Consider the following 12,663-nt stretch of genomic DNA (forward strand, 5'->3'; position numbering starts at 1 on the left):
CCAGAGTATTCTGAGTAGTTTCTAACAACAGGCATATAAATGAGGAGTGCAAGAAAGTCTTCTTACCTCACAAAACATAGGCAACTTTTTGGCAAAATCCACCACTCTTGTAATCGCTGGTGTGATAATTTTTGTAAACTGGCTGAAGGCTTCTAAATCCACTTTCCCACCTTCTGGGGCATTAACTATTGGTGCCTGCCCAATATCTTCTGGCTAAGGATATAAACAAAGATATTTAAAGGAGCAGTCTGTCTTAGAGCAATTATTTAAAACTCCAAAGTCCTGCTTGGTATGGAAGAGACACTAAAATAAAAAGCAACACTATTTGCTTTGTAAGTAAAGTCCATTTATGTCATAAAATGTGAATTCATTTGTAAGGCATTTGTGAAAGGGGTGACTACACAGAGAAAGGGGTGATTGGTATGCTCCTACCCATTCTTTGTGGACATCTGGACTTTTTGCACACAGTTTCTTCCTTGTGTCTGTATCTATGTATTTTATGGGTGCAGCATATGCATATTTTGTTTAAAAAAATAGGCATGTTTTTCGTTTCAGGAGTTGAAAGCTCTCAAGTTTCTCTAAAATCAGAGAGAGCTAAGGAGACATGTTACCCATGAGAAGATGCTGCAAACTTAGGCCCTTTATCCACTCAAAGCTCGGAAAGTCTCCCCAGATGAGATTGCCAGGTATCACAGGGCCTCCCCACGCAATTGCCAAGGCCAGCTTCCAAAACACTAAAACAACTTATGTGCAAAGCTAAAGCAACTTATGAGCAAGAACAGGCTAACCTAAAGGTGCCCTGGATAATGTAAATAGAATTTGAACTCATCTGGGTAAAAATCTGGTTGAAAATTGCCTGTTGCATGACTTCAGCTCAAGGCTTCTCCAAATGAAAAACAAATCACATTTTGAGGATTTCAACAGGGATATACAATGAAATAGTTTTAAGCAGAATCTGTAATGAGTATTTTTTATTCCAACTGCACTTGAACTTGTCCACGTGCTTTTTATGCAGCTGGTCAATGTTACCATGTATTTGAAATACAGGCACTTCAAAGCTGTTTTGTTTGTTAAGTGTGGCTTTGCAATTACAAAACATCTACCAAACACCATGCAGAGGTTTCATTCTGTTCACATTAAGGTCAAAAACTAGATAAAATCCAGAGAAGTAGACCTTTTAGACTGGGACCTTATGACATTTATATAACACACTTAAAAGGGGAGGTGCTGAAAGTACTATCTATAATAAAAACTTGTATTCAACCACTTTTTAAAAGAAACACATGATAAAAGATCCTTCCACAGCTCTGTAACCAATCTGAATCCAAATCTAACTTCTTGCAAGAAAAAACTCAGTAATGTGTTAATAAAGCAAGGACCAATTGTAAAGGAACAATGAAGAAGACTGGGCTCAATTATCTGATGGTTTCTACTAAAAAACTCAAATAAATGAATTTCTAGTCTCTCTCCCTCCCTGCATCTTGGGTAACTAAACCACATTGTCTGTGTGCTCATGATAAACAACCTTCATCACTTCCAAGCAAAAAAGACCAAATGCTTAAACCCACACGAACCATTGTGCAGAGAAAAAGAAAGAGCATGGCATTTTCTTGGGAAAGGCAAAGCAAGTCACGAGAGCCAGCTAAAGCTAACACACTGGAGGGGAGCTCTTTCCACCTAACTCAACAGGAGAAGAGGTGTGGAATCCAATGAAGTCTCTGTTGCAACGAACCAGCTTCAGCTACATAAAAACAGATCCATAATTCCCAGGGCACACTGTCAGCTTCTACTGCTCTTCAACAGCTCATTCCCAGCCCCAGTCTCCAGCTTCCTAGGTTTTATCCCAAACCAGCTGATACCTGAAGAACAGCACTCCTGTCTAAACAACCAAAAGTACTACTGAAGCAGCTTCTTGGTCTGCTCACACCTTGCTCTGCAACGCCCCTGGAAAGTTCTCTCTTGGTTCTTGCCAGTGATGACTGGCTGTGGTTTCCTGAATGTACAGTATAATGAACACGAGCCATTCATATTGAAATTTATATGGTGTCACTGGCATTAGAAAACCCCCAACTTTATAAAAGAGATCCGTTGCTTTCAATACATAATTTCTCATAACAATTCAACAGTGAGTTGAAATTCCCATGGTGAATTATGCAGTAGGAGCCTAGGCTTGCAAAAGGATAAGCGTGCTCTATCTGATTTAGTATACCCTGACTGTTAAAGACTCCTATGTATTTTTGAAATTCAGTCTCTAAACCCTCTTTTGTGTGGTATAAGCATTTTGCATTCTGCACTTATTTCCCCTAAAAATTGATTTAGAAAAATCAAATAAATCCTTATTTAAGATCAAGCATTGCAAATCACCATTTATTTTCTGACCCTTAGTTATAGGATGAAAAACTAAGTTTTTTTGTAGGCTGCAATTCCAATGGTATAGTGTACGTATCATCCTGTTCTCACTGAAATTAATTTTCCTTGCCTAATGTATTTTCATTAATGTATCTACCACTAACCAAAAGAGAGAAAACCCCTGAGTCATTAAAAGTACCAGCTTTCGTCTAGAACATTTTATTGTTTTAACACTTTAAATATGTTTTATGATAGTCCCTAATAAAGACAACTCTCCCTAGATAGAATATATTTTAAAAATACAGTATGCATTATAGACTGCTTCTGTTCTCAATTTTTTGGGAATTTTTGAGAATTTTTTGCTCTGTGAACAATTTTTTCTACTTTTTCTACTCATAGCACAATAAAAGTATCCAGCTGAGTAAGCCTTAACATAGCAACACGCTATTTATCTTTTAAAATATATGGTCTGATCAAACACTGAGGTTCAGGCACAAAAAATGAAGTAATAACTATGCAAAATCATTCTTTTTTCACAAACATCAGTACACTGGCAATAAAATCTCTTCGGGGCTGCAATGATGGGAAGGCACTGCAGAAGAAAGAACAGAACCTGGCACTAAGAGCAGCATATAAGGCTACAGCCCTTACCAGAAATTTCCTTTTCTGCTTCCAGTGGCTTCCTTGTGCATTGGTGGCCACATGTGCTTCAGTAACAATTTTGATGAGCTCCCATTCCTCATCTGTTGGCTCTGGTTTGTGCCCAATGGTTTTCTGCAGCTCTTCCCGACGTCTCTTCTCTCGATTCTCTTCTATCAGTTTCCGTTTTGCCAACCTCTTGCTGTCATCCAACACCACTAGCAGGGGAAAAAACATACAAAATTGGTAGGAAGCTCGTAAGACTGTCAGAACTTTCGTCTTTTGTGTTCCTGAGGTACCAGTTGCTTACAAATACCTTAACTAACCAGTAAGGAAGTCTACCTTGGCAAGACCCACAGTCGAGACAGTTCTCTTACTTCTCCCTTCAAACTTCATTTTCTCACAAGCCTGGGTAGCAAAGAGTGACTTACCATCCTGGTAATGCTTTGTATACTGCCATTGCCCTCAAGGGGTTGTTCCACCAATAAAACTAATATGCAAAAGCTTTGTGAGGTGTCCAAGTGCTCCTGCAATGGACTTGGAGTAATCCATATTGGGAAAGATGCACTTCTGTTTTCTTTAAAGACATATCAGCATGCTCACACTCACTGCTCTGAAGTGCAGAACATGTACTTGGATGACAGCAGAAGGTAACATGGATCAAAGAAAGTGGGAGCACTTATTCACAGAAGGCTCATCTGCCTGAAGCATGACACAATCAGGTCAACATGCCTTTGGCTCTTTTCCTGATCACCACAAGTGGTGTTCCTATAGAGCTCCATTACTTCCAGTGACTCCAGATACACAGGCCCCAGGGCTGCTCTGCTCACTACTTCACTGGTTCCAGCCCCTCTTCTGAAGGTCTACCTGGCCACAATGAAATCGTCTCCTTTATTCTGTTTCCCTCTAGCCAGAGGGAACTGTTATACATTACATTAACAATGAAAATACTAAGTTAGACTATTCTTCTGTTGTTTACTGGGCCTGTTTTCCTTTCAGTTCTTCTGCAAAGGATTATACTGGCAATAACCATGAAGGAGCAAGGGGATTTATATGACTTCTGCAGGCTATAGGTGACTTCCTCCCATTTGTAGTAAATGAAGTTATTGGTGTAAATCCCTGTGCAATAGCAGGAAAAGAAGACCCCCTAAGGATTAATCTTACAGCCATATCTTCTAGTTCTTTAGAAGAGGCTCAAAATCTTTGCAGCAGATAACTTCTTCAGGGCTAAAAATAAAACAAACAACTGCAGGATGACTCATACAATGACATTCAATTTCACATCCTCCAGAATTTTCTAAACAAGATGTTTTTATCTCAAGCAAAGTGTCCATCCAGATGCATTTCTCCCTCCTCTCCTCCAAAGGGTGAACATTCCTATTGTTACTCAGCTTGGTAAGGCCAAGGGAAGGTGCAGCCTGATGAAGGACAAACAAAAAATTTCAGCCCTGTGAAAGTGGCTTAATGCAACGAGTGTGATTCCCTGGTATTATTAAAACCACAAAAGAGCTGGAAGTTCTACTTTACTTTAACAAGCTTCATCAATCAACATACTTTAAGAAAACACAGACACTGAAAAAAAAATTAAATAAAGAAAAAACATGAAAATATACTTACAATCTGTTGCCATGCCAACAAAGATACATTTTTTGAAGCGACATTCCTGGCACTGATTTCTTGTTACTTTGTCTATCACACATTTTCCTTCATATTTACAGGAATAGGTTGGATGGAGGTTCTTTTGAATGGTTCTTCTAAAAAAACCCTAGGTGCAAGAAATAAATATATTGGAAAGCATTAGCACTGAGCAATTTTTAAATATTGGGAGCTGCTTGATTTGTTAGGCATGTACCTAAGTATGCAAGATAACAAATTTCATTCCCAAAAATTCTCAAAGCTCTCAAACCAGTTTTATAGTGTATAGCATTTCTCTTGATTTTCCTTAACAATTAAAAACATACAGACATCTTAGATAAGTAAAGGTGCAAGTAGTGCTGTCTTGAGACACAAATACTGTGTACATGTCTTCTTGTAGTCTTATTTTTTACTGTTAATTTTTTTTGTGTATGAAATATTTTTGAGCCCCTATTCAAACTCAGTAATCATTTTGAAGGATACTGAAAGGCATACACATAGTTTTAGTTAAAAAGCAGCTTCTGCAAATAGCAAGAATGATGGTACTATTAAAGGACTGAGGACAAACAGTTCCAGTCCTTTATTTCCATAAAAGCCAAATAACCAACCAAATCTGGGCAAGAAGAAGATTTTGCAAATATAGTCTATACAATCTTTGAGTTTGATTCTAAACTCAAATGATCTCTAATTTCTAAATTATTTATATTTCTGAGAAGCAGATTTAATTCGTATTTACCACAGAATTTCAAAAGTCCCAAAAGCCTCATCACCACCAAAAATTTGTCTGTCTGTCTATCTATCTATCTATCTATCTATCTATCTATCTATCTATCTATCTATCTTATCATAATACAGATCTATCTTGCAAATTTACACAGATTCTAAGACCATATGAACTACTGTAATCTCATTGAATTCACTCATTCAAATACCCCATAAAACCTCACTGTAGGTAATGAAATCAGATAAAAATTATCTCTGAACATTATGGACAAAATCCTGGTATTAATTTCAACATTACTTTTCTCACTGACTTTTGTGAGGACTGGATAAACTCCCGAAGACTGCAAGATAAGAACAAGATAGGCTGTAAAGCAGAAAATTTAGACTTCACTTTAATTTCAAGTTTCATCATTATTTGAGACTGTCTACACTCAGCAATGTAGCTCAGGATTACCTCGACACAGAGAAAACACTGACACTCTGGTCCTGTTTGACTGAGGCTGCTCAGAATGGCTTTGGTTTTAGTCAAAACAATGGCAAAATTCAAGTGAGATTTTACCTTATGAATAGTCTCTTCAGCTGGGATTTTGTCTAATGAATAGTCTCTTCACTTCAGTAGGCAAAAGGTCTGTTTTTAAACCATGTTAAATAATACCCAGTAAAATCTTACAGCAGTGCAATTTCTTTCAACACAAAATGTTGAGTTAACATGTACAGATAAGTCTGTATTACAGCTTGTACTCCTAACTCCTGTGAAAACAATGAAGAGGCTTGTCTTCATCAGAGTTTTATCTTACAAGGTTCAGCTTGAGCTAAGAGTACAACTCTTTCTTCCTTAATTATGTTAAGACCTGAAATGTTAATTAAACTGAGGGGCATAAAACTTGTGTGGGAGCCTTTGCAAGATGGGGACCAGTTGTGTTAAGATAAAATCCAGGAAATCACAGGCAAGATATCCTTATGTGGTGTTTGGAATAAGTCTCAAACTCTCCTCTACTGAACATCCAGTTTTGGTTCTGTGCTCAACCCTGTGATGAATTCCTAGAGACAAGATCTGCTCCACCCCTTCCTGAAGACCAAGGATGGCTGTGGACAACCAGGGTCACAGGGTTATCAACAGTTATGAAGCAAGAGATGGAAAAATCTCTAATGAATCTCAGTGAGTGAGCTTCTATTTTCTAAACCTTGCACAGGACTTAATGCAGCTGTGGCTTTATGATGGCAAGGGTCTCCATCACCTCTGCTGGGACAGCTCATTTCAGATTCTAATTTCTTTCCATTTCTCAGAAAAATTTTTCAAAAATCCTTCTTTGTTCATCTCTAGATACATGTTAAGGAAGCTGCTCTTTATATCTGTCCAAACACTTCATCACAGAAGTGTTATTCTCATCAATAAAAGAAAGCATATTTTACTGTAGGCAGTAACTCTTCCTAAACTCCTTTACTACACAACTAGATAGCAGTAGATGCAATGGGCAAAGTCAGGAAAAACATTTCAGTGATGCCAGAGCTCACCAGTCATTTATTTTGTTTAAATTTCTCACAATTTACTTTTCAGAAATCATGTGTGAGGATGCTTTGTTCATGAAAGCACTTGCCAAAGCAAATCTATGGTTGTCAGCCTTGATTATGCTTGCTACAAAACTAAAGTGACTTTGAATGGAAGTGACTAGTAAACATCCAATTAATTGAAAATTGATTATATATAATAAAACATATAACTTTGATAAAACATATAACTTTGTTGATATATCATACAGCTTGAAATGTGTATGCTGTTCCTCCAAGAAATTAATTACTTTTTGCAAATTGTTATCTCAGTTCCTTGCATTATTTTAAATTGTACATCAGACAGAAGAACTGTATGTGAAGATAAAAGCAGATTTGTATGCTACGTCTCTAAAATAGCTGGTAGGCATAAAAAGAACTACTTGACTTGAAGTAATGAAACATTAGCAGGAAAGCTTGCTTTAGATACAGTGTTCAGCTGGGAGCTAAGTATATTTCATAATGCCCCAGTGCTGCTTACTTCCCATTATATCTGAATTATGTTGCATCCATACATGTTATGTATTGTTATCATCTGGTATTCAGGATACAAATGTGTAAGAACCACTTGTGCAGCTCCACGGCTCTTTTTAAAGATATAACTACTTTTTTATACTATGTATGTAAGTATATGTATAAAACCATTATGAATATTACCATAAATCTGCTATACAGAGGATATTTAGGTCTCTGTGCATTTCATAAATGTAACTTAGGGCAATGATGTACAACCAAAAGAACTACTTCAACACAAGATTTACTGTGATGAGGAGCTCTAAAGCAAATCCAAACCCAAAATATCAGATCCAAATGTTCCAGACTTTGTGGGTGAACAGAATGAGACTTTCATGGCTTAGTCTCATGACATTAGCCCAAGGCATGTGTGGTCCCATTTTTTAGAAAAACAATTTTTTTTTTTTACTTTCTGCAGGAAAGAATAGCTTTCTTACAGAATCTCAAGCTATTCAGGCAAATTCATGGCAGTGAAATCATGTAAGATGTATCTGATTGTGTTACTCCATCTTTTTATTTACTTGCCCAAAGCAATCTCTTTTTAAATTTAATTTTGCACACAGTCATGCAGATATATTTTAGTACTGAAAGCACATTTCAATATGCTTAAGTTAAAGAAGTCAAAATCTTCTTGAAACTATTTTAATTGGGTGTCAATGCTTCCCAAATTGATGGATGTTACTGTAATATGAGCATGTGGAAAGGATTTTGATTTTTGCTTCTTCACAGGGATGGTGAGAGGCACTGGAACACTGCTAATTGCTACAGACTCTTCATGGCCATAAGCAGAACCTTAGCTATTGCATAAACAGCTTCAGCAGATTAGCTGGGAACATGCTGATATACCCTGGCTGAGAACATGGCTAAAAAAAAGCATTAAAAAATGGAAATTCAAAAGCTAACTGTTAAACAGCAGCAACAGCAATCTAACTTTCTTGTTTTCTTTTCAGAAGCAAACACGGCAAAAACCAGCTATATTCCTTATGCATATGAAGAGTAGCAGCATGGCCAGATACAGCTTATCATCAGTACTGGATGTACTTATTAGCTTCTAATCTGTCTTTATTTGATTTGACAGCACAGTTCAGGAAGTCTGTATAATGGAGGAGCTGGAGAGCTATTTCTGATTCCCACTTTCCCACCATGCCACTTACCTTGCAGCCTTCGCAAGTGATGCAGCGATAATGATATCCGGTGGCTTTGTCCCCGCATACTACACATAGCTCATCCTTGTCTAAGTAACTGGGTATGTACCCTGCAAGGAAAAAAAGGACATGGCATGTGAACTCCATTATGTAAACTCCATGTAAACAAAATTATATGATACATTTGTTATAAAAAGATTGTATTAAAATCCACCTTGTACATGCATCTTGTCATATATGTGCCGTAGGCATGTTGTCAACCAGCACCATACTTCTGAACTCACTGAATTTCCTGAATAAGTTTGTACTATGTTACAGACTTAATTAAATGCAGTCTATAAGATTTTCTATTCTTCAGACTGACTCAGTGTCTACTGCTCAAGAGAGAAAAGTTGTAACATGATTTCTTTCTCCTGAGTTAAATACTGCATCAGAAAATATTACCTCAGAAGATTGTATGTGAAATAATAAAATAACAGTGAAGGCATACAATATGTTTCTTTTCTATATATCAGAAAAAAACCTCAATATACTTACATACTGCAGATGAGAACCCAAGTGTGACTGGGGGACTTGGTAGTAAGAAATATTTACTGACAGATGGTTTGTTTCAAAGCAGCAAGGTAGGAGTAACATACAGCCCAAGTTGAATTGATCATGCCTGACCTGGACATGTTCCACAGGAATACTTAATGTAGCCTGAATTTAAAGCAAAATACGCAGACATTCAAATGTGTGTGTGTGTGTGTGTGTGTGTGTGCGCATGTGTGTGTGTGTGTACATGTATGTGCTAGAATGAAATTTTCTCTTCAGAAGTGGTTTATCAGATCCAGCCAGTGAAAATATTCCTGCTGTGAAAAAAATTGGCAATGTTGGTTCTTTTCCCACAATGACATTTGTTTTGAAAACACAAACATATTTTCAATTTGAGCAAAAAACCAAAACAATATTGATGGCAAGCAAAAAGTAATCATAACCACAGACAACTTTTAAACAGGGTAAAAATACAAACCTTTCAAAATCAATGTTTCCATGACTCATAACTAATGGAGTTACAGTTTTTAACTTTACCTTCTGAAAAATCTCACTGTGAAGATGCAACATAGAGATCCCATATTCCCTTTGAGGCGAGAGAAGAAAGTGCATCTATATGTATAGCTGTGTAAGATTAGTGGAGTGTAGTAAACATTTCACAGGATCTCACAATGGCTCCAGTCACTTCTGGAGGTCAGCTACTCCAACACCCCTGCTCAACACAGGGCCACCTAGAGCTAGCTGTCCAGGCCCATGCCCAGACAGCTTTTGAGTATCTCCAGGGATGGAGACTCCACAACCTTTCTGGGCAATCTGTGCAAGTGTTCTGCTCTGTCACCTTCAGAAGGAAAAGAAAATACTATTTTATTATTCTCAGAAGGAATTTCCTGTACTTCTGTCTGTGCTCATTGCCTCTTGTTCTGTCACCAGGAACTGAGAGGAGTCTGGCCTTGTCTTCTGCAGTATGGGGGATCAGATATTCACACACACTTATGTGCCCCCTTGAGCCTTCTCTGCTCCAAGCTGAAGAGTTTCAGCTTTCTCAGTTACTCCTCATAGAAGAGATGCTCCAGTTCATCATCTCTGTGTCCCTTTCCTGGACTTTCTCCAGGATGTCTGTGCCTTTCTTCTATTGGGGAGCCCGGAACTGGACCCAACACTGCAGAGCTGAACAGAAGGGAATGAGCACATCCCTCAAGTTGCAGGTGATGATTTTCCTAAAGCAGACAAAATGCCATTTACCTCCCTTGCTTTAAGAACACTCTGCTGGCCTATATGCAACTTGCTGCCCACCAGGAACTGCAAGTACTCCAGTGCAAATCAGTTTCATGCCAGTTGGGCCTGCACTGCTGTGTTTATGACTCCTCTTGTGCAGAATTTGGCCTTTCCCTTTGATGAACTTCAAGAGATTCCTCTCATCCCATTTTTCTAGCCTGCCTAGGTTGCTCTGAAAGAGCAGCACACCCATCTGGTGTTCCAGCTGCTCCTCCCAGTTTTGCATCAACTGTCTGAGTGGAATTTTTGAGTGTAATGAAGAAGAGTCCTTTGGATGCAGCTATCTGTGACACTATCCCTTACCACTGCCTTGCTGAATCCATCTGTAGCATCACACATAAGGCTAGACATGAAGGTTGATGTCTTTATGTAGCCCTCGCAGCAGCATGGGTTGGTACAGCTTGGGGACTTGGGACACCAGTCACTCAGGGCAACAGAAGGCTGTTGCGGGATGCTGCAAGAGGGGTGGCCATCATCTTCCTGCAACCATACCGGAGGGTCAGCTCAGTTCAAATTCAAATGCTGTCCTAAGGCTATGCTTCCAGAGGTTGTCCAGAAAGGAAATCCAAATTAGACAGAACACTTAACCGAGCTTAAAATGCTTAAACTTTATGGAGGCTGGTGAGTAAATCAGGAGAAAGGAAAGAAGGCAAGAAGTATTTGTATGGCCTAATTTGAGTATAATTATGAGAACCTCAAATTACAGAGGAACACATATCCCTCTTCTCTAAAACAAGGAAGCAGTAGTACATGGAAGCCATTCCTGGATGCAAACATCTCAGGTCTGTCAATATTCCAAAAGGGGAGTGGGAAAATGAGCTAAGATCTTAATGTTGTATCAAACCAGTCTACAAGACAGCAAAAGAGCAGATTTATACTCAGGCTACATTTCTCCATGACCCATGACGAACAAATTATGCCTGGATAGACTGGTGGCCATGTGACATTGAGAGATGAGAGACAGCAGGGTTTCAATTCTAATTACATCACTGACTCCTAATAGACACTATGCCAGTGGGGGATTAGCAGAGGCTATTATCTCCATCCTGCCCCCAACTCTGCTCACACCTGCCTCCGCACCATGCAACACATACACAACATAGAGTGAACAGAGTGGGCAGAAGATGCAGCAAAGGGATGCAGAATTTTCCCTTAAATGTAGGATGAAGATCAATGGTTTCTTGTTATTGCTGGTTACTGATATTCATGGAATAGAAGCTTTGCATAGCATAAACTACATCCTCAAAAATTCAGTATCCCTGGTTATCTTCCTCAAAAAATGCTTCTGAATTAAATGCCTTGATATTTCATTAATTATATAAGGTGGTTAGTGCTGCTCGTGTAATGGCAACCTGTTCTACTGGAGGAGCAGGAGACCACTTGTCTAAACCACTTCCTTAAATATATACAGTAGGTCATGCATGTGACCACTGCTGTCCATCTCCTTCCTGGAGTTTTGTGACTTTATCCAATATAAAAAAGAGTTTCCAATCTGGCAGAACACACAATCTCCTAGGGGCACTCTTAGAAATTAAAAATGGCATCCTTACATGCAACCAATTTCTTTCATCAGAAGCATTAAGTGCCACCTATGTAAGCTACCTAAATATTATGTTCAGTACTTCCACAGAATGAGTCCATATCACAAGGGAAGTACACACCTGGAACTCTCCTAGTGATTGAACAGGAAACATGAATAGAAAAATCTTATTACCAGGAATCACTGGCAACAGAAGTGTGCAATACACCTATCTTTTATTTCTATTACATATTTCTATATTTTTAACACTTCTTCCAACAGCGAATGGGCTATAAATAGATAGACTGGGAAGATTGGACCTTCAGTAGTATTTTTAAAAGATACAATACAGACAGACATCACTGCAAAAGGACTAAATGGATTTACCTTCAGTTCTTACAAACACTAATGTCTGTTCTAAGCAATTTCTAGTAGTGGCAAATATCCTGTATGACCTTTGCATAAATTCAATACAATTTCATTTGAAAGACATGCAGATAAACAGACTCAGTACATGTTTTCTGCTTCTCAGAGTTAGAAACAACATTAGTAGGAAGAAATTCAACACTGTTTTTCTGATCATGGTGCCACCATGGAAGAAATGAATAGTGCAGTGGAGATTCTTGGGGAAGCCATGGGTGGCAGCAGAGCTGTCTGTTAGATGTTTTGAGGAAAGAGAAGAGCAACAGACTTGTCTCACTCTTTGCACCACTATTAGTAACCTGTCTCTCATATCAACAAGTACTTTTGCTTCATGTGTGTTTAATAACACTGAAGCAAAGA

The 12,663-nt window shown here is 38.4% G+C and overlaps 1 protein-coding gene across 23 annotated transcripts in view; it reads right to left on the reverse strand.

Moving 5' to 3' along the window:
- THRB (thyroid hormone receptor beta) overlaps positions 1–12,663 on the reverse strand; it is a 168,398-nt gene that overhangs the window by 11,103 nt on the left and 144,632 nt on the right. For all 23 annotated transcript variants that reach the window (XM_021538085.4, XM_085569072.1, XM_077787104.2 and 20 more), the window contains 4 exons: positions 8,562–8,662; positions 4,606–4,753; positions 3,001–3,206; positions 67–213 (listed from right to left, as the gene is read on the reverse strand). In XM_021538085.4, coding sequence (XP_021393760.1) covers positions 67–213; positions 3,001–3,206; positions 4,606–4,753; positions 8,562–8,662 — 602 coding nt within the window. The remainder of the gene's footprint in view (positions 1–66; positions 214–3,000; positions 3,207–4,605; positions 4,754–8,561; positions 8,663–12,663) is intronic.

The sequence above is a fragment of the Lonchura striata genome, chromosome 2 (genome assembly GCF_050655825.1).
Source record: "Lonchura striata isolate lonStrDom1 chromosome 2, ASM5065582v1, whole genome shotgun sequence".
NCBI classification, from domain to species: domain Eukaryota; kingdom Metazoa; phylum Chordata; class Aves; order Passeriformes; family Estrildidae; genus Lonchura; species Lonchura striata.